At 39.5% G+C, this 26225-nt stretch overlaps 1 protein-coding gene across 1 annotated transcript; it reads right to left on the bottom strand.

The window, feature by feature from the left end:
• Nucleotides 1-1109: 1109 nt before the first annotated feature.
• On the bottom strand, nucleotides 1110-25898 carry LOC131248890 (hydroxycinnamoyltransferase-like). Its single transcript, XM_058249394.1, has 2 exons — nucleotides 25397-25898; nucleotides 1110-2284 (listed from the first exon to the last, which is right to left on the bottom strand). The coding sequence occupies exons 1-2, from the start codon at nucleotides 25814-25816 to the stop codon at nucleotides 1367-1369; spliced, it is 1338 nt and encodes a 445-aa protein (XP_058105377.1). The 5' UTR covers nucleotides 25817-25898; the 3' UTR covers nucleotides 1110-1366.
• Between the last annotated feature and the right edge of the window lie 327 nt (nucleotides 25899-26225).

Genomic DNA, 26225 nt, shown 5'->3' with positions numbered 1-26225 from the left:
ACTTCTTTTTCCTTGTGTGCAGGATTTACATCACTTCAGCCTAAATTTAGACCATATGGAGGATTTTTTATTTTTTAATTATTCAAGACCATTGTCAATTTATTGTAATAAATATTATATTTTTTTTATTGTGTAGTAATATAAATTTTGTTTAATATTCAGTTTTAATTGTACTGCATCATTTTTTATGTTTCAAATATTTTAAAAAATACAGGTTTCAGTTGAATTATATATAATAAAAAAATTTACTGGCTTGCTGGGGCCTCTCAAATCTAAATAAAAACTATTACCGGCACTTGTGTAGACTTGTATCGGCGCTTTTCCGTGAGAAAAAGTGTCCAAAAACCATGCTTTTACTGGCGCTTCTTTCAGAATTACCAGCAGCCACCAAAAGCGTCGGTGAAGTGAGAGTGGGCGCCGAAAAAGAGTACCCAATTACCGGCGCTCAAACAAGCACCGGGAAAAGTCACTTAGCATCTGCATAGGTTTTGTTGCCATACCCATCTACCGGCGCTTGTCTAGGGCCAGTAATAGTACTGCCGGCGGGTTTTGGAGCTTTTAACCGCCGCTAAAAGTCCCATTTCTTGTAGTGTGGGCATCTATCATGTCTTTGGATCTAGGCTTTGAGTCAAATAGGATCACTTAAATGTTCGGGCCCACCTGATGGATGGATTATTGCACACACATTTGCCACTTTGACACATGCATTGATGCGTAAACATGATCTCTTACACGTTTGTGGCTTAAAAACCTCATTGATTCACTATAATATAATATAGTATGCTATTATTATTGTTAAAACTAATTCGGCCTAACCCAAACCCAACAAAATTCTAACCAGGTCTAAGTTGATGGAACCACACCCAGCTAACCACATTTCTTAACCTATGCTAAAAAGATTGGACCTGACCCACTAAAATCAGGTCCGGTCCTTCATATATCTGCCGGTCTGCGTGCCTAATAGAGGCAACCGTAAGAGGTTTCCACTTAAGTCTTTTCAACTCACTATATCATCCATCAAACAGCCCAAATTTGGTGAAACCTCACAAAATAAAATAAAAAGTAGTAGTAGTAGTAGTAGTAGTAGTAGTAGAGAGAGAGAGAGAGAGAACATATAACACAATTATTTTCAACCATAAGCAGCCATAACAAATTGATATAATTAATTTTGGTCACCTGCAAACAGAACAAATGAAAGCCAGCCAAAATAGAGAGAATTTTAAGAGAAGAAGAAGAAGAAGAAGAAGAAGAGAAAAGAAAAGAGAGAGGAGAGGAGAAATTCCAACTTTTTCACCATCTATTCATTATATTCCAGGAGAAATCTTGTTTAAATAGACTTGTTCAATGCTGAGTTAATTCAAGCAGTTTATGCTTTCCCGCTAAAAAGCACGGCTGGTTTCAGGCACAAGATAGCCTCATCGTTCAATAACTTCGCCGTCTGCTCCACAGGCAATGTCACCGTCACCGTCCGTCCAAGCCCCTCTTCCGGCGACGGTAGCACCAAAATCAGCCCATCTCCCTCCACGTTCCCCACATGGTACGCCACATGCACCGGTTTCACATCCTTCGCAAACATGGCACTGTAAGCAAACACATGCTCCATGTTGGCACAAGTTAGCTCCGGCCCATACATCGTAAAGGGTGGTGCAAACCTGCCACCCTCGTCCTTTTGAGACTCCACCCAATTGATGGCAGACCAGTACTCTTCTTCCTCGAGGCCCGACACATGGCGGTGTATGAGCCCTGCGACGAATCCTAGTCCACCTTCCTCCATCTCTGCCGCAGTGGAGGAAACACCTGAAAAATGCAATGCATTGCCAAAGTAGCCATGCGGAAGCGGAGCATGCATAAGCTTCCTGAAGTCGATGCATATTGAGAGGGAGTGAGTTTCGACGTGCATAGGTGACTTCGCATGCATTACACGTGACCAGAACAATGCAGCGAGCATGTCGAATGGGGTGGCATCGGGACACTCGGCATGGATCTCTGAGAGGTGTTTCTTGACCATTGCATCTGAGAACCTGAACGTTGCAGTCGACATTTTCACTGGGGCTGGAGGTTTTGCTTTTGACTTGGATGCATAAAACTTGGCAGATTTTGTGTCAGTGTTGGGAGCGTCTCGGCCTCGTAGTCCTGGTGGGTGGAAGAAGGGAGGGTAGGCGATGGTGGAGCCTCGATGCACATCACTCCATGCCTTGACAAGAAGTGTAGCACATGTGGGGTCAGAAAGAATGTGGGTGCAGCTTAGGCCGATAGCTATCCCCCCACCTTCAAACTCGTTGATCTGCAAATGGAAAAGTGCATATTGTTCATTTCGAATAACATGGTTCCAGTCTTAATGAGCTCGTAATAAAAAAAAAACATACCATATGTAGTTTCAATTCACAACAGTTTCACATTCGTTTTTTTTTTTTTAAAATCAACCTATGTAATTTACTATTACATCGCAGCTGTGGGAGTTTTGTCTAATAACCATAGAAATAGATTAATGCCATCGTTGCCGCCATCGTCATCATCTCCTTATCCTAATTGATTAGATTAGGCTACATGAATCCTATTCCACCAATCCACTCTAGCAGGGTCTTAACATGCCCTAGCATGAGTTTGGAATGCCATATTGTTTGGATTCATGATGAGAGTTATGAGGTAAGTTTGATGCTAGCTAGCAAACCCAACTCAACCCTCCATCCGGGCTCGAGATGGGCAATGAGAGCATAAAACTCTCATATTCATAATTTAATAGACCAAGTTTATCACAATTAAGCACTAATTAATAATCTATCACATAGGTGGGCTATGATCAACTAGAGGAATAGACTAATGTAAGAGGGAGAAATCATATCTTCCTGTGAATTACAGGAATGAATGTTGGGAGGAGGCTAAAATGATGGTGATGATAATCTAAAAAATAATGTAGATTCTCTTAGGTCCCATGTTTAAAAACGTGGAAGAAATCCGCCATTCATCAACGTTCCTTGCTCCACACCATTTCCTTCCAATGTGTGTGTCCATCTGTATTAGTATGTAAAATTGGCATCTGTTCACCAAACGGCGAGGAAGTGTTTTGCAAGTAGTGGAGCAGCGAGAGGTGGTTGGAAAAAAGTGCATTTCTTTTGGGAGATATGCTAGAATATATCTCAATGGATTGGTATTGGATATGTCGGGACTAAGCCATTAGACCTGGTCCATGTTTGAAAGATCCAAGTTGTTTATACGATGGGCCTCTTTGTGGCTGGTTGTGTCTCTAGCTAACCCATTTAAGAGTAAAGCAGCTGAGTTATTTTCTCACCAACTCATGCAGATTTAAAATAAGATCATTTTAATGTAGTGCTGATTCAAGCCCTTAGATTGGAATATTTCAATCCCTTGATCATTTTAATTCTTTTCCTTTGAAAACGAACCACCGCCTCAACTGTTATTTTGTGGGAAATTTAACAAAAAGTTAGCATCTTGAAATCTCGAAGACTTTATGAGGCAACCATACTCGCCGTTTATCCCATCAGATCAAGGTTTAGATGGTTGAACATGACCCCAAATCCAATAGCTATGGTCCCATATAAAATACCTAGTAATGACGTGGGGACGAGGATCAGATACTTTAGCAAAACTTTTCTTTTGGTATGAGGCAGCCTCACCTGAAATTACCTAAGGGCCTGTTTGGGTGCCACTTAAAAATGAGTCCAATCTCATTTTAGTCAACAACAATTATGCATTACGGATCATATTTCTTTCTGGTAAGGATTAAAAAACCAACGGCCATGATCTCTAATGCAAAACTACAATAAACTAAAATAAGATGTACTCATTTTGAAGTGGCACCCAAACAGGCCCTAGTTGACCATTTAATTGTTTAAAAACTCTTCTCACCTGTCGGTATTTTTTTGCTGACAACAATTCTCAATATAGATAGTAGAGATAACAACAAACTTCCACTTCCAATTTTATCCCAAAACTGAGATGGAACTTATATACATGAACTCAATGAAATTGTGAGCAGTAACTATGAAAACTTGCATATTAATTCAATTGAAATTACTGCAAAATATATACACAACTAAGCAAGATTACACACCATAAGCAAAGATCTATTTTCCCATCTACGTATGCACAATTGTTACTATACACATACTATATTCAATCCCTTAACATCCCCTTAGACTCAAGGTGCTCTAAGAAGGTGTAGCTTGAGCTTGGAAGGCTAAAAAAAAAATTAACAAATTTCAGTGGCAGTCTTTAGTAGCAGGAAAGATGATTCCAAAGATCAGAGACGAAGGAAGATTCAAATGCAAGCAGATGGATGGTAATGGCTTTGACAGGTAGGCATCGTGACAAGGTCACAAGTAGGGCTAGAGGTTACAACTATAATAGATCTGGCATGATATAAGATTTAGTAAAATGGCAGTTTCATCAATGGTGAAGACCAATGTAGATGAATCAGAGATGATATAGGAATCTAATTTGTGGACAGAACAGCAAAAGGTAAAATTAGATCAATAAATAGAAAATTCAATCCATGGATAACTAATTGGATCAAGATGCTGTGGACCAGATATTCAGTCTGCAATGATAGGTGTGCCAAACAGGTTTGCAGATAGCAATTAGGGACTGCTTCCCATACATATTTGTTTTGACACACCGTACGTCAGGATTCGGATTTGACAGTCCAATGATAACTGGATGTCAGATCAGATCAGAGAGACGATGAAACAGCCAGAGCAGAACTACTGTCAATAGGTGATGTTGGGTATAGGCTGTAATGGTGGAGTTGCTGTCAAGATCCACTGGAGATTGCATGTTGCTTGCAGTGAAGATGACAAAATCAATGGCGATGATGGAGTTCCGTTATTGAAATAAGATCAACATCACATTTAAAAACTCTAAAGATGATAATGATGATGGGTTTAACTAGAGTAAGTAGTAATGGGTTTGGAGATGAGCTCCAATCAAGTTGGAAAGGCAGATTTCAAAGCTGGATTACAAGCTTATGAACAGTATAGTTTGAAGGTGGTGGATTAAGGCTCTGATACCATGAAAATTTGATGCCCCAATTCGTGGAAAGTAGGATATCAATTCCATTTAGAATACCTTCAAATATAGACGCAATAAATGTGTATACGCAAAATACATGCAATTAAACAAGATTATACAACAACTAAGCAAAGGTTTACCTTCATATCTATGTATAGTTGTACCGTACACATACGATATCCTATCATTTGACACTAATACCATTGAAATATCCCACCTTAACTAGGTGAGTTATCACAGTTATCACAATGAAAAGAAAAAAAAAAACTCCAATTCCCCGCAATCTAACTGATTTTATTTTTTATTTTTATTTTATCTTGATTAAATAAATTATGCTCTACCCTACATGAGTTCAACCACATAAGATGAAATGTGGACCTATTTTACTTATATGGGGTTTCATATCTTCCATACTTATCAATTTTGCATATTATTGAATTATTCATTATAGAAAGTTTATGCTATGTGAACATCTCTGTGTGTATCTGTATGTATGCATGCATGGGAAATGTTAAGATGGTAGTATTAAGTGGAAATGGGTCTCATGTGATGTGTGTTTACGATCCAACCTGTGCATCAAGTTGATGGGGACATCACCCGCATTCACACCACCACCCCTACACATGTACATCGCAGAAGGAGGCCCCCACCATCGATCTGGCTTGATGACGACGTCCAGGGAGGGCCTCCTAGCTAGAAGACAAGTTTTGGTTCAAAAAAAGTGGGCCCGATAGTCAAGAAAAGTCCATCTGGGATCTCATGATCGTGGCCCACTCGTCGGATTGATTTCATATTTTAGGTTTTGCTTATTGTTATTATTTAGAACATCATGAACACTTTAGATTTCTCTGTTTGATTTTTATTTTAGTTTACTTCATCGCCAAGTAATAGGTTGCGCACATGGTGCGAGTTTTTGGGATGTAGGGTTTTCTTACAAATAGGCATCCCTTGTAGCTTTTTTAATTGATTGAAGATTAATAAAAATTCTGCGTTTTCCTACTCTCTAAGTTGTGAAGCCTAATTGGGTGCGAAGCCCTCCCTTCATCGAAGGGTTAACTACCATAGTGTGAAGCCACATCTATCCCGATTCACCCCCATCCATCGTCATCTCTACTACCCATCTTCTACCATCCCTTCTTCTCATCTCACCCCATCATCTACACTTCGAATCAATCATCTATTGCAGCAATTCTCCTCCCCACAGCAGAATTTCAGAATTTGGCCCTACAGGAGGGCTAAAACTTCGAAGGAGCCCCATGTACAAACTGTACATCGGATCGAGCTGAGATTTTGAGGTTTTGGAGTCCATCTCTGGCCGAATAGGGCCAAGGTGGCCTTTTTCTGAATAGTGGGCTCCACACACGTGCGGCTGAGATCACAAGCACGTGCGTTTGGGCATTGTTGTTGTCCACACGGGCAGTACTTCTCTGATTCGTCTCTCTCCTCTCTTTCACTCCGCTTTCAACCAAAATCCCTAAACCTAACCCTAAATTACTCAAATATCTAATTTTATGCCCCTTTTCTTACCCTAGGGTTTCCCAAATTGGAATTTTTGAATCCCTTGGATTAGGGACTGATTACTATGCATGTGTGGATGATTATTTCTTATCTTTAAGTATCGTTTGGTACATAATTTTTATTGATCCAATCCTATCATGTGTAGGCCTGGACCCGCATAGATTCCCCTTAATTGAATGTTTGGACTTTCATGTGGGATATGGAATTTGTGTAATTGTTTCTGAACTAACGTGATCTTAAGCCTAAAATCTCGAATATCATATTTAATATTCATGTCCTGCATCACAAGTGCACCCAATCATATTAAGTGAGACCTAAAATCAAGTTGATCTAATCACCATGTGGGCCTCACAGTGGAGAGCTATGAAGAGGACATGCACTGTAACAACTACAAATTTCGTATTTAGGCAGGTCACACTTATTTCAACTATCTAATTAATAAAACTTGTTAAATATTTAGTTTTGTCCTTAAGAAACAAAACAAGCATGTTAGCCAACTAGTAAAGACTCTCCTAACCTAGGTTAGGTTGAATGATTAATGCATGTTGCGTAAATAATTCCTTTTTTTCTAGTTTACCAATGGTAGGTCCGGATTAGCTTAGAAACAAATCATGTATAATTGATAAACTTTACCAATGGTAGGTCCGGATTAGCTTAGAAACAAATCATGTATAATTGATAAATTATGTAAGACACAGGAGATTCGAATCAAACTAATTGTTTAGCCTTTTTTTAAATATCTGTTGACTGGCCAATGATCGGTTTCGATCTGACTTATGTGCCTAAAATGGACCCTAAATTGGGATCAAGAAAAATCCCCAATTTTTGGTTTGGTTCGTCAAAATCAAAGTCGAGTCCAAAGTCTGTCGGTTTGACCTGCGGCATCGTCGGTCCGTCTGACAGAACGAATTAAATAAGAATTTGACAAAGCATACACTCTGTCGTTCCAACCGGAAGCATGTCAGTTCGTTTTAGATCGACCGATAGTCATAGTCGGTCCAACCAATAGAGGGTAAAAGGGGCTGAAATGACAATCGATGCTTAGTCGATCTGACCGACAATCAGTCAGTCCAACCAATAGAGGTTGAAATGGATAATTATTATGATTAGCGAGAATCTGATTTAATAGATTATTTAAATTAGTAGTGAATAATTGATTATACTTGATGGGCTAGTCAATATAGGGTTTCAAAGCACTTTGATAAGATAAATACCCATTTGATTTATCAAGTGGGTTCCACATTAGATAGTATTGGTTTCAAACCCTTTGTTAAGGGTTGGATTTGAAAGAATCATATTGGATCATATTGTGAACCAAATCTGGAAAATTGATCATGATCTTGATCAATCAAAGGTAGGCCTCATCATTTGAGTTCACATAAATTTGAAAAGTAATTGTTGTTTGTATGATGCATCTAGGGAATTCTTAGATATTGTTAAATCTAGTTCAATTATTTTCACAAAATCAACCTCACCCAATTTCGAGGTAAGTGATCCCAACTTGTTTTCCTCTTCATTAGGATCAAGATAAGTTGCATGTTACATGTTGTATTTGGTTAATGTTCTATCGCGATGCTTGTTTGATTTGATTGGAGTTAGAATTAGTTATTATCTACCAACCGTTGTTTACATGTATAAATGTTTGATTTATTATGGTATTTGTACTCTAATTTTCATACTTGTATATGCTGGGAAATGCATTGTAACTGTAAACCATTAACAAATGGTGAAACCTAATCATCATCCATCACAATAAATGCATTGTGCCTGTTCAGCACATGCATAATTTATCTTGGGGAACCTCCCGGGATGGAAAGTTTATCCTAGTGCCTTGCTTCCAAATGTGAGCCATGCCTATGCCTACCGAATGGTGAAAGCCTGCTTAAGTGACGGATGTAGGTTGACAATATTTTAAACCTAAGCATATGGACGATTATCTCATATGATGCACTCTTACATCTCATATAATAAACAAGACTAAGGAAAATTAAATGCACTCTGTGTCTGTTTTACTATCTTAATTTTATGTGGACGAATCAAGATGGAAACCTTTACTAGGCCCGACCAGCTTACGCTTTATTGATGAAAAATAAGCAGATGTAACATAAGGCGAACCGTTGGCACAAGAGCAGGAATATGTAGCTGAACAGGCAAACGATCCACGGGATACGTGACCCTATTTGACCAAAGAAGAGCTTGTCGCATTAGACTGATTTTAGTTTCATTCATTTTATTTATTTAGGATTAGACTGTTTAAGTTATTGGAGCGATTTCTATTTTAATTCGTTGATTTTTAGGGATATAACGTTTGTTTACATTTTTGGGATGGTTATTCGTTTTATTTATTCCATCACTTGGAGACATGTTGTTCATTGAGATTTCGTTAGTTTGGTTTAGTGAACATGAAATTTATAGTTTTGGGGATTGATATTTACATTTGTATAATAACCCCAAATGGGTGAGTCCTTAAATGGTTCTGATAATTAGGAATGTATGAAAGTTGGTTTGTTTTAATGTGTGTGAATGATAGATGGATGGATGGATGGAACTTAGAGATTACAGCATGAATACGTGATTATTGCCTCTGAATAGCTTGCTTTTTTACCAGTTTGAGTACACTTAGTGTACAAGTCGTGATGCAGAACTCAGGATTGGGATGCACACTCAGTTTCCAAATTTTGAGCCCTGACATGCAACCATGGAAAAGGAATGTTTTTAGTATGAGGTATGTGTAAGTCATCAAACCCACCTTTATCCATACGTGTGCGCATGGATGAACACACGTTTGTATCGAGGTTTGGTAATCATGCGTGTGGAAGTATAGGCTGACAAGCGCCGGATTTCTAACAGGTGATCTAAACTGTTTAGATCTTTTGGCATAAAAATCAGGCCATCTCACACCTCGAGTAGGCAACAGCTATAAAAACAAATGAATAAGTGGAAAAAAGTATAACTGTTGATTTACTTGGTAAGTGGTGACCCACCTTGAACAGTGAAATTGTTTGCTTTCTAACGCAGAAAATCTAAGAGCCTGAAGAGTGTTGCCACTGTTGAAAAAAAAAGTATATTTTTATGAAAAACAAAGTTTAAAAACTTATTTTCAAAAACTTTAATTTTATTTGAAAGCGTTTTGTCACTGCCTATTTTATCTTATTCTTTTTTATATATGAAATTATTTCGATATCATGTTTGGAAAAACATCAGGTCCATTCATTAGGCAGGAGTCATACCAAACACTCACCGTCCTAATTAGATTAGGTCCGTACCCAAACCTTTGGACCTTGGGAACCCTTGTTATCCCCAAAATGGCAGTTGTTGTGTGGTAGATATAGTTGTCCACCGTTGGTTAGTGGCTGATCAATGGTGATGCTACCTGGAACAACTTTGACAATCAAAAGCAAGCTAGGTGAACTGTCAGTTGGTTGCTGGCCTAAAATTTGGTTTGTCCTTTTCTAAGGCAGGTTCCTCACGTTCCACAAATATACATAGTTCTTATAGGTTTGGTGGTTCAGCTAAGATCTGATCTGTTGAATTCAGGATCTATCGATTAGGTTCGTTGGTTATTTTTGGGACGTGGTAAGGATCTTTATGACATGACCGCTCGGATTTTCAATGCTTCTTGAGTCGCAAAAGAAAAAAAAACTTTATCCAGGTGAGGTACAATTCCAGGTTCTAGGTTGTCTAGATAATTGGCCAAGATATGATATGTTAGGTTTCAAATCTACCAGTTGGATCCATGAGCTATTTCTGGGACATGCCAAGAACTTTTGCCCTTCTACCAGCTTAAGTAGTTTCTGAGTCGATCAAAGATGGTTTTATTGAAGTCCCTCTGAAGTTCCAAGAATAGTTTTCCTCATTCTCGGTTGGGTGTCTACAGTAGCTCATTAGATTGTTATTAACACGTGTATATATATTTTTTATTATATATATTGAGATTTTTCAATATTTGAGTTTATATAACAAATGTGATCAGTTCGTGATAATGTATGTACATAAATATTCAAATTTGGCCAAACGATCATCTGTTCATTACCTGACTGGAAGCCAAGCTTCATGGTGAGGCAATTGTCTAGGGCATGATGGCTATTTGTTTATCACTTGACGGGAATCTAGCTTCGTGGCGAGACGCCTAATGAAGGCAGATCTTCAATTTGTCACTTCATTAGGCTTTGTGGCAAGACAGTCATAAATAAGGTCTATATGTTTGTTGCTAAGAATCGAACTTTGTAAGTAAGACAATCGTTGGGTGCCACGTTGTTAGAAATCAAGGCGAGAGCCAGGCTCGTGGTGAGACGGTTGTGATTTGATTTCTTCATCACATTGGTCGAGAGACCTAAGCTTCATGACGAGGCAACCAACAAAATTACTTGGCACATAGCAAGAAAGCCCCACAGCCTTCCATTCGGGACTGTGGGGCTTACTTAGCACGTAGTAGGAAAGCCTCGCAACCTTCAATTCGAGAGACCTAAGCTTCATGGTGAGGCAACCAACAGAATTACTTGTACATACCAGGAAAGCCCTACAACATTTGATTTGAGAATGAGCAATCTTCCTAGTGATCCAGCGGTGTGTTCATGTATGTAGAATGGAGGGATAAGTATATAATCGGTCCATGCTTTCTATAGCATTGGGTTGGCTAGCAGTGGGGTTGGACCCAATTTAAAGGGCATTCATGAGGAGACGAGGGATAAGAGTGTTCAACTTTATAGAGGAGTTGTGTTGGATTGATATGGGTCTGGAGCTCTTCATTCTTTGTTTTATTTATAGGCATGTAAGGCAGTTGTTGGAAAATTATAATCAGAATCCATCTCCATAATCTTCTCTTGATTAATTTGAAAATTAGTAGCTGTGACTTATTACATTTTTATCTTCAGGATGACTCTACATGATTTTCATGTAATTAGCCAATCACTTAACAAGTGTGGCTAATTATATTTTTTCATGTATCATTAAGTATATCATCTACAACTATCTAAACAATTATGCACACTCTCTTAGGCCATTGCGTAGATTATGGCCATTCATGTTCTGCCACGTGTATATTACAATTACTTTTAATTTATTATTCTAATAAAGACTTTACATTTATTATTTTGTTAAAGATTTTGGATTTATTATTCCACAATCTCCACTCACTATGATCACATCCTTAAATTTTTAATTTCAATTTCACTACGTGTGTGTGGTGGTTACCTTTTCTTATCTATTTTGTTGTATGACACGTGTTTCATGGTAATGGCCAACATGGCCACTAACGTTCATTCTTCTTCCGATCGTGATGGCCATTGTCCATCGTCAGTCTTTCTTGCAAATTTTGTCATTTTAACGGTCGTAAGATATATATATATATATATATATATATCTTCATCTTAATTGAGATATTATTGTCACATGGTGTCTTCTAAGCCATCTATGTTGCCAATGTCAAATTAGATGTAAACAAGAAGACATAAGTTGTTAGGGAATTGCGGAAGCACACTGACGAATCGAGCAAACTGCTACCAATTGCACAACCAAATCCAAACACAAATAATCCAAATTTTATGTGGAAAAACCCTTGCAGAAAAAAAAAAAAAAAAAAAAAAAAAACATGGCATAAAGCGATGAGTATGCACTATGAAAGCAGATATTACAAGAGAGAGTGTTACCGATTCAAAGAAGCCTCGAATCCACTTCATAAGCCCTGTCTATGCCCTTAAAACCCTTAGGAACAAATTAGAAAGCCCTAGAACTCTTTTACCACTCTCAAATCATGATTACACCTGTTATATATATATATATATAGTATCACAATCAAAATAGAAAACAAATCTCGCATTTACGCAATTTTATGCGCATGCGCTTGATGGGATCTTCGATGTCATTGACAATTTGTCAATGGCATCAAACACCTTCGACATCGAGTAACAACACCAAAACGTTCCAGTAACTAACATGGATTTATTTTATTTTTTTTGGATTTTTCATGGCATTAAGAATCTGTTGATGGCATCGACCTCTACTCAATAGCATCAAGTGGTTTATCGATGGCATCAACAGACCCTGTTTATTACAGATTTAAGAAATCAACAACAATCTCCACCATGTCTTCAATCTTCATTCGTCATAGCTCATTTTCCTCATCTCTAATTTTGTCTTGCATCGTAGCTCCACCATCGCTTCTCATACACACTCTATCTTCCATTTATGCCTTCACTAAACCTAGAGAATTTATACAGAACTTGAACTTCTTTGTGGGAACCACCTTAGTAAGCATGTCAGCTAGATTCAAGCTCATGTGAATCTTCTCTAAAGTCATGCCTCTTTCCTCAAGTACCTATTGGATAAAATGGTGATGCATATTAATATGTTTAGTTCGTGAGTGATAAACATAATTTTTAGCCAAATTAATCATGCTTTCGTTGTCACAATTAACCAGCACAACCTCCTACTGAAGCCCTAACTGATTTATCATCTCCCTCAACCAAATACCTTCCTTGAATGCTTTTGTCACCGCCATATACTCAGGTTTGGTTATGAAAGGAGCCACCACAAATTGAAGCTTCAACATCTAATTGATCACTCCACCCGCTATCACAAACAATTAACTGAAAGTCAACCTTTTATTATCCACACTGCCCCCATAATAAGAATCCACATAGCCTATTAGCTTGTCCCCTGATTTCTCAAATGATAAGATGTAGTCCTACGTACCTCGAATGTATTGAAGTATTCATTTCATTACCTCCCAGTATTGCTTGCTGGGGTTAGACATATATTTGCTAACAACACCCAGCGCATGTAAAATATCTGGTCTTATACAGACTATGGCATAGATCAAGCTTTCAACTATGCTCAAATAAGGAACACGAGACATAACATGCTTTCTTCATTGTTTTAGGACATTGTTCAGAAGAAAGATTAAAATGAGCCCCGTGGGGAATGCTGACCGGCTTTGCCTTGCCCATCCCAACTTCATCAATACCTTCTCCAGGTATTCCGCCTGAGATAACCATAACATGCTCATCTTCCTATCTTTATGTATGTCATTGCTGAGAACCCTCTTTACAGCCCCCAGATCTTTCATCTCGAATGTCCCCGATAACTGAGTCTTTAGTACGTCAATCTCAGACATGCTATGACTGACGATAAGCATGTCATCAACATACAATACCAAAATAATGAACTTCACATTACTTAGTGTCTTGTAATAGGCACAATGATCATACTCACTCCCGTTAAACTTTTGACTCACCATGAAATTATCAAATTTCTTGTACCACTCCCTAGGTGACTATTTCAGGTCATACAACAACCTCTTTAACCTGCAAACATTATTATTTGCCTGTTATATTTCAAAACCTTCTAGTTGCTTCATGTAAATCTACTCTTCAAATTCCCCATGCGAAGGCAATCTTCACATCCATTTGTTCTAACTCAAGATCGTATTAGGCAACCAGCGCCAACACGAATCTAATAAATACGTGCCTCCCCACAGGTGCGAATATCTCAACGAATTCAATACCTTCTCTTTGAGCATATCCCATCACTACCAACCTTACCTTATACCTACCATGTTTCTTCTTGAAGATCCACTTGCACCCAATCGCTTTACAGCGGACGAGAAGCTCTACCAACTCCCATGTCACATTCTTGTATAAGGAGTCAATCTCATCATCTATCGTTGCTTTCCACTTTTGGGTATATGGCTTATCAAGAGCCTCCTGAAGACTACATGGATCTCCCTCATCTGTAATAAGGAAAAACGCGAATTTTAAGATATCCATATATCTTACTGGTAACCTGTGATCCCTTAGCAGATTCCTTCTCACAATTGACTGCTCCACATGCTCTTATACATTTATATGCGTCTCAATATCAGCATGTGTCTCATCTCTATCTATTTGAATATCCATAGTTAACTTTTCCGCTTCCTTGTGTTCATCCTTACGGAACAAGATCCTTTGTCAAATTTGAAGCCGCAACTAAGGATGATTTTCCGTGTGACCCGGTCATAAAACCTGTAGCCCTTCATACCACCACCATAGTCGACAAAGATGTACTTTTTAGCCTTTTAGTTCAGCTTATCTTTCTCAATTGACGATATATGAGAGTAAGCACCGCAACCAAATACACACAGTCCCGAGTAATCTACCTGGTAACCACTCCACACTTCTTCTAGAATCTTACATTCAATGGTTGTAAAAGGAGACTGATTCACCAAGTAACAAGCAGTGTTAATGGTCTCAGTTCACAATTCCTTGCCCAACCCAGCATTATTAATCATGTATCGGGTCCTCTCTACGAGAGGTTATTTCATCCGCTCTGCCACACCATTCTGCTCTAATGTACGGTGCACTGTATTGTGCCCCACGATCCCTTCATTTTTACAATACCGATTAAACTCCTCAGAAGTGAATTCTCCATCATTATATGTCCTCAACACTTTCGCCTTTCGACCTGACTGTTTCTCCACCATCGTTTTCCACTGTTTGAAGTTGATGAAAATATCAAATTTATTTTTCATGAAATAAACTCACACTTTCTTAGAATAATCGTCCATGAATGTGACAAACCATGATGACCCTCCACCAAAAACCACGGGCGACAACCCCTGTACATCAAAATGCACAAAATCAAGAACACCCTTACAAACATGTTTTTCAGACTTAAAAGACAATCTTGATTGTTTACCATATATACAATGCTCGCATATGTTAAAATCAATGCTTTTAAAAATTGAAATTAAACAACGGTCATAAATTACCTCTATGCCCCGCTCGCTCATGTGGCCTAAGCGTATATGCCATATACGTGCAGACGTGGAATCCGCTATAAACACTGCAACTCCACCCAACGATGTACTCCCGATCAACTTGTAAAGGTTTCCATTCCTTTGTACTTTCATGATTATGGGTGCCCCCTTTGAAACTTTAAGAACATGATCAAACCCAGTGAATTTTCACCCAAACTGCCTTTAACGCTCCTAGAGATATCAGACTCTTCCTCAAATCAGGAACGTGTCTCCCCTCAGTCAAGATATACTCAATGTCATTAAACATCTTGATGCACACCAATCCAACACCTACCACTTTACAGGCATTATCATTGCCCATAAACACCTGGCCATCATTGCACTCACTGTAACTAGTGAACCAACTCCGATGAGGGGCCATGTGGTACGAAGCCCCCGAATCCAAAATCAATTCTTCATCGAAGTACTCAGATCTTGATGTGGTCAGCATGTCACTACCATTCACTTCATCACTGGATTCTGCAGTGTTGGCTTCCCAGGAAGAACTATCTGAATTCTTCTTTCACTAATTAGAATTTCAACAATCATTTTTCATGCTTCCGGTCATCTCACAATTCCAGCACTTCAACTTGCCTTTGCCCTTACCCTCAGATTTGGACCTCGATCATGAAGATCTACTTTTCTGCTCAGAATTTCTCTCCCTTGTAACCAATGCATCTGTAGAAGCACCCACGTCACCACTTTTCTTTCTCATCGCCTTTGATTGAAGAGCTGAGATAGCGGACTCGATGCTAATGGTCATTTTACCGATGCACAGAATATTTGAATGACTCATAAGAAGATGGGAGTGAATCCAACAGAATGCATAGTTAATCCTCATCTTTCATTATTTCTTCCACATCTAACAATTTCCAAATCAACCTGTTGAAGTTACTAATATGGGCTTCAACATCACCCCCGGCCTCTGCCATCTTCAGATTGAACAACTGTAGCTTCAAATACAAACGATTCTCAAGAGATTTCTTCGCATAGATATTATCTAATTTTGCCCATGTACTTGCCGTAGTTCTCTCTCATGATATTATAGAGGACCTCATCCGTTAGCACAATTAGATAGAGGTTCTCATTTTCTTATCCATCTTGTTCCATTCACCTTTAGTCATAGATTCTAGTCGCTTTTTAAGGAGAACTTCATCCAATCCTTGCCGAACTAGGATACCATTCATCTTGACTTTCCATAGTTCAATATTGTTTTTATTAGAATATTTTTCCACATCGAACTTTGAGTTAGATGCCATTGATACCTTGCTTTCAGATTTGATCTGTTTCCCAATGTTATCTCTAATAACACTTGTTTGGGAACGGCGGAAGCACACAAAGACGAATCAAGCAAAGTACTACTAATCACACAACCAAGTTCAAATACAAACAATTTAAATTTTATGTGGAAAAACCCTCTCAGGAAAAAACCACGGCATAAAGTAACAAGTATGCATTATGAAAGCATAAATTATAAGAGATAAAGTGTTACCGATTCAAACAAGCCTTGAATCTACTTGACAAGCCCTAACTATGCCCTTGAAACCCTTAGGAACGAAATAGAAAGCTCTAGAACTCTTCTACTACTCCTAAATCCTAATTACACCTGATATATATAGTATCACAATTGGAATAGGAAACAAATCCCGCAAGTACGCAATATTGCACGTGCACGCTCGATGCGATTTTGATGTCATCGACGATCTAACAATGGCATCAAACACCTTCAATGACATCAAGTAACAATACCAAAACATTCCAGCAACCAACATGGATTTTTATGATGGCATCGAGCATTTGTATGCCATCCATTGTTGTCAAATGCGATCGCATATGCGCTTACTGTTGATTAAATCGCATATGCCATGATGGCACATGCGATCCTGGCAAGTATGCCATGGCATACTTTTATATGCGACCAATATGCGATCGCATATGCGAGTATGCGATTGCATACTGCATATGCGATCACATATTTCCCAAAAGCCAAGAGCGGAAGAATTATTTTTTATTTTTTATGTTTCCAATTTGGAGAACTTTTGCTTATAAATAGGTACTCATATCCCCTCCATTGTCACTATTCTTTACTTCAAAGCTCTAAATCTCTTACTCTTTCTATGTTACACCTCTTTCTCTCTACAATTATTTCAATTATGTTTATTTTTTGCATTTTATAAGTTGTGTTTACTTTTTGTAAATTAAGTTGTAAGTTATAACTTGTAAGTTGTTTCAAGTTATCCATTTATCAGTAAAATTTCTTTGTTCGAAGTTTATAATAATTAGTTATCTTTTAATGTGGCTTGTTGATTGTTTTGTTAAAGTTTATATAATATAATATAGTATAAGTAATTAAATATATCACTTAATGAAACACTCAAACTATAATGAAATAAGTAAAATAACCCAATCCAATCATGTGTACTAATTAGACAAGTTTTTCCTTCTTTTTTTTTTAGAATTTTTTTAATTTTTTCCTTTTTTTTCAAATTTTTATTATTTTAAAAAAATATGCCATGGGATATGCGATTGTGCGATCGCATATGCGAATAGCACATGTTGAATGCATGCGATTTGACAACATCGATGCCATCGACCTCTGCTCGATGGCATCGAGTGGTCTGTCGATGGCATCGACAAACCTTATTGCTTACAGATTTAAGACATCAACAACATAAGCAACTTACAAAACTATGATTAAAATGTTCAATCAATGCTTAAAAGGAAAAAGGAGTTAAATGTCCAAAGATTAAAGAAGAGAGTCTTTGTCACCAACTAGATATAGATAATACACTCGTTCAACTTGTTACATTTGGGATCTAGTGTAGTGTGCTCATGCCATATAACATGTCAGATAGAATCATCTCACCATAAAGATGGAACACTAAATAAACAAAAGAAAGCTAATCCAACCATCAGGTTGGTCGCATCATAGAAAACAATTGATGATCACCCATAAACCTCTAAATTCATGTGGGGCACCATCTAGTTCGCTCTTTCTTTTCTTAAAACATCATATTCTTGTCATGTATATATAAGGTGGGCCCCACATAAAACTAGTGTCATGAACTGTTCATCGATGACCATTAGAGTTGGGCATTGAGCCGAGTCGGACCGAGTTAGGGTTGACCTGACTCAATCCGGTTTTGAAATAGACTTGACCCGAATTCGATCCTACTCAGTACCGAGTGTAGCATGCCTGACCTAATCCAAGTCCAGGTCTGACCTGGACTAATCCGAACTGAGTTTGACCCAGACACAAGTACCGAGTCAGGTTGGGTGCAGCGGGGTATCAACAGGCTGAAATCACAACTCAAAACATAGGTGCACCAGTCAATTGCAGCCTCTTCATCAGCTACATGGCATTTCAAATCTGAAACGTCAAATTTCTCTCTCTCTCTCTCTCTCTCTCTCTCTCTCTCTCTCTGCGCGCGCGCGTGTGTGTGTGTGTGTGGGAAATGGTAATATGAGGTCGACCTCATGGATCAAGCTATGTGGGCCCCACCGTGATGTGTGTCGAAAATCAACACTGTGAATTTGATGGGTCCCCTTCAGGTTATGGGATATCCCAAAAATCAGCCGTATATGGAACTCAGGTAGGTCATATCATCTAAAACCATGTGAAGACATGCCTAAAACATATAAAAGTACTTGGTGGGACCCACCTGAGTATTGGATGCGGTTGAAACTTGGTTTGACCCTTATCCAAGTGGGACACACCCAATGGATGGGTTGGATTTGTGAACCACATCTCGATGGGCGCAATAAATGATTATGAGTGTTTTAATGGGAGGGTAACCCCTTGCAACTGTTGTATGTGGTGTGGCCCACCCAAGTCATGGATTGACTTGATTTTCGTGTCCATGGCCCACCATGGAATGGTGCATCTGACATATGGGTATATTTTCAACACATATCATGGTTGGGCCCACACAGCTCGACCTCATGGGAACTTCCCATGAGGTCAACCTCATAGTACTATTTCCACACACACACACACACACACACACACACATATATATAGGAATATCTACCCCATCATTCAGATGCACCGTTCCATGGTGGGCCATGGGCTTAAAAATTAAGTCAATCCATGACTTGGGCGGCCACACCAGATACAACGGTTGAGAGAGGTTATCCTCCCATTAAAACATTCATAATCATTTATTATGCCCACCGAGATGTGGTTCACAAATCCAACCCGTGTCCCACTTGGATGAAGGGTCAGACTAAGTTTCGACTACATCCAAAACTAAGGTGGACCCCACCAAGTGTTTTTATATATTTTAGGCATGTCTTCACATGGTTTTAAATGGCATGGCCCACCTGAGTTTCATATACGGCTGATTTTTGGCATATCCCATAATCTGAAGAGGACCCATCAAATGCACAGTGTTGATGTTCGACACATATCACAGTGGGGCCCACACAGCTCAACCTCATGGGAACTTCCCATGAGGTCGACCTCATAATACCATTTCCATATATATATATATATATATATATATATATCTGAAGGCTCAGTTGTGCACCAATCGCACGGAACTCATGCAAACTTTTTTGAGAACTCATCATACATGATGTGACTCCAAAATCTGAACATTCCACATGAAGCAGTACCTCATAAAACCCTCCGGGCCCAATTTTACTTTGATCCAAAACTTTAGTGGGCCATAAAAAATGAAAACAATTTCATCCCTTGATTTGCATTTCTCTTTGCTATGGCCCACCAAAATTTTAGATCATGGTGAAGATTTGTCCCTTAGGGTTTCATGGGATTCTACATCACATGGTCCATTTGGATTAGACACCCATGACACGTGTGCAAAGGTACGCACGTGCATAGGTTCAAAGGTGATCATGACTCTATATATGTGTGTGTGTGAGTCGAGTTTCAAATCGAGTCGAGTCAGTACCAAGTTGGATTTCTGCTCGAGTCGAGTGAGTTACTGAGTGACCCGAACTTGACTCACTTTGAGTTCAGATTGAATGAAGTCTACTCAGTTTGGATCGACTCACACACTTGGTTCGGATCAAGTCGCGTCTGAAAGAGTTGGACTACCCGCTCTAATGACCACTTCTCATCCAACTCGTTTATTGGTGGACATTAAATGGACAATTGAAATGAATAATATTTAAGGTGTTAGCTCATGGGAAAAAAGAAACATGCACATTAATCAAAGGTTATTATCAATCAACCAATGCAAATTTTGGATCAAGACCTATCTACATTTGGTGCCACAATTTTGACCATTTTTACCTTAACACAAGATGCGTTATGGTATCAACCATCACACTATACCGAAGTATCAAATAACTCCTACACTAAATGCTCCCATATGGAGAATCCTGATCCACAATGAGGTTGCAATAATTGAAAGTGGAACCGAATGGAATGGCTTTTGGCTCTAACACGTCCGGCGCACACAACAAGCACAATAAAATTTGGGCCAAACACTTCTAATCTTAATGGCACACAGAACAAGCACAATAAAATTTGAGCCAAACACTTCTAATCTTAATGATTTTTGGAAGCTGATTTCTTGCACAAGCCTTTGGCAGGAAGTTCCTACGCTGAAAACTTAGGTGGAGCCCACCGTGATGTTTGTGAGAAATCCACCTCATCCATCCGTTCTGTGAGATCATTTTAGGAATGGGGCCAAAATGAATTGGATCCCATACTCAAGTGAGCCAAAAATGTGAGGATTGAACTTACACAGTTGAAATATTCATGGGCCACAGTAGTTTTGAATCTGGCTAATTTTATTTTTTTTCAGTTCATCCCAGTAGGAATTATGTTATGAACGGTATGGATGGCATGTAAACATCACTGTCGACCTCAGAGAGGTTTCAACGGTAGGAATTTCCTTACCCAACTTTTCCTTTAGTGTGGCCCACTTGAGTCTTGGATTCTTCTAACTTTTAGTCTCAATTCCTAAAATGAGCTCACAAAACGGATGAACCGGGTAGATTTCTCACAATTCCAGCACAGGAACTTCCCGCGCCAAAGGCATTCGTACCAATTCCACGTCCATGATTTTCAAAACGGCCCCATCAGCTGTATACCTTACATGAACGGTTTGGACTATGAAACCTGGCCTCAGATCGATCGACCATAGCACTCACGGGTCCTACAGCAATATGCCCTTTGAATCGGTTGACAATGAAGTTTTGAAGATTTATATTGGGCACAGATTCAGTCAGGTCAGGACATGACCAAGTTCCGACAAGTTATAACTGTGGGGCCCACCTCAATGATGCGTTGTGTATCCAAGTCCTCCGCCTGTTTGCCAGCTCATTTTAGGGCATGGCCTAAAAATAAAGCAGATCCAAATCTCAAGTGGACCCTCCCACAGTAAACAGTAATTATTGAATGCCCACTATTAATGTTAATTGCCACCCAACATGTTAATAAGGTCACACAGACTTGGATGAAGGGAAACACAAATGTCAGCTGGATTCAAAAATTTTGTCGCCCATAAGAGGCCACAAAAGTTTTTAATGGTTAATCACCGTTGTTTGTTTCCTATGACGTGGTCCATAGAATATTTGAATTTGTGTCATTTTTTTTATACAACATATGCATCGACTTGGGTTATAGTCAAGACATGACGGAACTTGGTCGCAGTTGGCTAGCGACCCTGCTGCTAGCCAATGGCTAGTGATCGGTGTTCTGTGGGCCCCTCCATGATGTGTATTTCATCCACGTCGTCCATTCATTCTTCTGGATCATTTTATGGCATGATTCTAAAAAATGAGGTAGATCCAAACATCAAGTGGACCACATCACAAGAAAAAGTGTTGACTGAACAGCCACCATTAAAAACTTCTTGGCAGCCACGGAAGTTTTAGATCAAGATGATGTTTGTTTTCTCTCTTGATCCAGAAGCGTATGACCTAATCAACAGGTTGGATGTCAAATAAACATTACGGTGGGCCCTAAGAGGTTTTTAACGATGGACATTGTATCATATTGTTTTCCTATGGTGTGGTCCACCTGAGATTTAGATCCCTCATTTTCGAATGAAACCCTAAAATGACCTGGAATGGATGGACAGCATAGATAAAACATATGCATAATGGCAGGCCCCACGTAGCACCAGCTGGCTAGTGGCAGCGTCACTAGCCAAACTGCGTCCGTTTAAGTCCTACCAACAGACAAATCCCACCAACATTTTTATCGACCATATAAATTTGATATGGTTTCTAATAATCTAAAGCTTTTGCTAAGCTCACACGCGTACGCAATACAGCTATGTGGTAGCATGACACGTAGGTGTAACATCCGGTCCATCCATCAGGTTGGCCCGATCTTGTACATGTTCCCTAAAACTAAATCTATTCCACTCAGCCGGTGGGCCTGACACAGGAAACAATTAGGTAGGTTAGAAATATTCAACGAAGTTGTTCACAGCCGTATAGTTGTTTGGTAAATTGTTACCTGCTTGACTAGTGGATCAACCAAATTCTTGGATTAGAGCATCAATACAGTGGTGCCATTTTGATGAAGGGATTGGATCTTGCACATTCGTAGGATGCTAGCACATGTGTGTGGGTGTGCATGAGCTGTATTGAGTGGAATCCAATACAAGAAACGACTGGGTAGGTTAGAAAACTTCAGCCAAGCATTTCATAGATATCTATCTGTTTTTCAAACAGTGGCCATCCGGACCAGTGCATCAGCCTGATTCTTTTGTTGGAGCATCAATACAGTGGTGCCGTTTGGATGGATGGATTGGATCTGAGACTTATTGGGCATGATATGCCGCATGTGAGATATGTGCATGAGATGTTATTGCTTATACGTGTGAGCTTGGCAAAGCTCTCTAATCCCTATTAGGGAGCGTATTAGGTGTTACCGTGTAAAACCTTGATGCGTGTTACCCTTAGCCTGTGGGGCCCACCTTGGTGAATATATTGTATATCCACGCTGCCCATCCATTTTTCAACTCATTTTAGGACATGGTCCAAAAAAATTAAGCAGATCCAAATTTCATGTGGACCACACCATTGGAAAAATTTGTGATTGAAGATTAAAAGCTTTTTTAGGCCAGAGAAGTTTTGGATCAAGCTGATCTTTGTCTCATCCCTTTATCCAGGCTTGGTTGACCTTATAAACGGATTGGATGGGAAATAAACATTACAGATATGCTTGCGATGGGCCTTACGAAGTTTTTAATGGTGGGTGTTCGTTCAATGACCACTGTTTCCTTTGGTGTGGTTCACCTGAGATTTAGATCTACTTAATTTTTGGGACAACGTCCTAAAATGGGCTGGAAAATGGATGGACGGCATGGATATACAACACATCATCAAGGTGGGTCATGTATATACAACGCATCATCAAGGTGTTGCCCATGGTAAGGGTAACACCCGCTGAGGTGTGAATGCAACACCTAATCTGCTCCCCCATAAAAAGTGCTCCGAGTACAGCTCACGGGTCAGAGTCGCAATAACTTCCCCACCAGGAGTTAGTTGATTTGGACGCGCCAGGCATTTAAAAATAATACACCCCGCATACAGTAACTTAAATTGAATAAATAAAATGCGTAACCCACTGTCTTAAGTAACCATCCAAAGACCAGATTCTATGAACAATCTTGGGCCTCTCTGGGAGCGTGGATTTGGAACCCTTGGATTTCAAATTTTCTGTTTCGTGTCACCTTTAATAGAATCTCTTGTAATTCAAAAGTAGCTACGTATAATATATTTACAAGGATTTAAATTTTATTTATAAATTAACTTAATCTTTAATTAGTGTATGTATATAATGTTTGATACAATGGTTAAATTAAGCCCACTGAAATATATTTTGCGCGAAAATGATGAAATTCTAAGTCTCAGATGGGTCATAAGCACAAGATCACATACAGGTGATTAACCAATTATTTTTAACCCTTGATTTACATGAACAATATTTGGACGGTGTAGATCATCATGTTAAAGCAATTATAATGATGCAATTGATAATCTAATTCTTTTGGAATGTCATTAGTGAGCTATATGCCTAATAAATTAATAACCTACCGACGCACATGTTACATATACCACTCTTTAGAAGGATTTTAGATATAATCCAAGCTTTCCCTTTGAGATTTCTAACCCTATAAAACCCCGTGAATTAGAAACAGGGGTGATCTACTTTATGGTGCCAAACACTATCCCAGTCCATGGTGCCAATCAAATTAAGGATAATCCTAATTTTATCCGCCCATGCTCGACCAGACTTGCCTGCGGCCCTCCGCCACAGGAATTCTTATGGTCAGAATCCATGTGGGGGCAATAGAAATGTCTGTGACAAATCCACTCCGTCCATTAGTTTTAAAAGACTATAATAGATAGTAATCCAAAAATAAGGCAGATCCAAAACTCAGGTGGGCCAACCTTCATAAGCCTACCATTATGTTCATATACCATCCAAACCATGGGATTATTAGCACTCGGATAAACTGTACTCAGATGTATCATCCTGATACAAAACTTCTGTGGCTCCTACAAGGTTTCCTATGATAGGCATTCAATCCCTACTGTTTCGTGTGGTGTTGCCAACCTGAGTATTGGATCTGCCTGATTTTTGGAATCCTGTCCTTTTATGGTCTTGCAAAACTGATGGACGGAGTTGATTTGTCGCGAGCATCTATATGGGCCTGATATAGCTTCCGACTACAGGCACCACATTTGGACGGGGCACTGGAGTGTCGCGTACCATACCCTCGCGCACGATTCACCAGACTGCAGAGATTATGAACCGTGCGTGGACGGCATATGTGGCCCGCCAAATTCCAGATTAGACCTAATCTCGATTATACAGGATGCCCCAAATCTTGTTTTTGGACGGTTTAGTTTAAATTACCTGTTTGCCACACGTGCAATTTTAAAGTTATCTTTTAAACGCCTGTCTATCAACCATCACACTCTCCTAGAGTATCAAAGTTTTTCATTTCCCCGCCTTCACGGACGTAGATAGCTGGCGGGAATCTAACAACCATCTCCAAATGAAATTCTCAAAACCCCATTTCAAAATGCACGACAAGATTCCCGCCAACGGATATAAGATGATGGGAGATGTGGTAACCGCACCTTGATATGGAAGGGAGACCAGATGTACGGATCCTCAGGCATCTTTTCCCAGTGCGTCAGGTCTTTCTCCTCGGACGCGTGTGCCGATCTCAGCCACTCATCAAGGGTGGCATCCACCGTAGCTTCCAGGAACCTGACCCCAGCATCAGAGCACTTCACCTCCCAGTTTCCGCCCTCGGCTCTCCTCAAACGGCCCGTGAGGACTGGGTAGTGCGACAGCATGTCCGACAGAGACTCCTTCAGCTTCTCCATCTCGACCGACGCGTCGGACCGGTAGTAGTATACCATCCGGAGGTGGTGGACCCCCATCAGGTGATCCATTGCGGACAGCGGATGCGTCTTTCCTGGCCGCACCGGTGTGGTGGATACGGCCGTCATCAGCGCTCGTACTGCGACGCGCGTGTTGTTGGCGTCTGACATCCTCGCTGAGAAACTCTAGCGTTGGCCGGAGAGAGAGAGAGAGAGAGAGGCTTTTCCGACGAAGGATGGTGCGAATGTTAAGACGGCTTTGAATTTATTTAGAGAACAAATCACCTACAGACTACTGTACTGGAACTTTTTGTACCGTATTATCTTTACCGCCAACATTACACTTCTCTAAGAAATCAGTACCATGGAAAATATAGTCCCCACCATGAAGGTCATTTTTCTTTGGAAATTTGTCTAATCTGATTATGTAGTGGGCCACACCTAGATGTTGATAAGATGAGTGGTTGTATATTGATTCCAACAGTATGGCCCATCTAATCAGTGAATTAGCCCAATTCTTCACAGGTGATCTTCACGGTCGACTTTACTATTTCCACAAACTTGATGTGTTGTACACGAA

Source organism: Magnolia sinica, chromosome 6, assembly GCF_029962835.1.
Source record: "Magnolia sinica isolate HGM2019 chromosome 6, MsV1, whole genome shotgun sequence".
Lineage (NCBI taxonomy): Eukaryota > Viridiplantae > Streptophyta > Magnoliopsida > Magnoliales > Magnoliaceae > Magnolia > Magnolia sinica.
The sequence above is the reverse complement of the archived record's forward strand: the minus strand, read 5'-3'. Positions and strand labels throughout refer to the sequence as shown.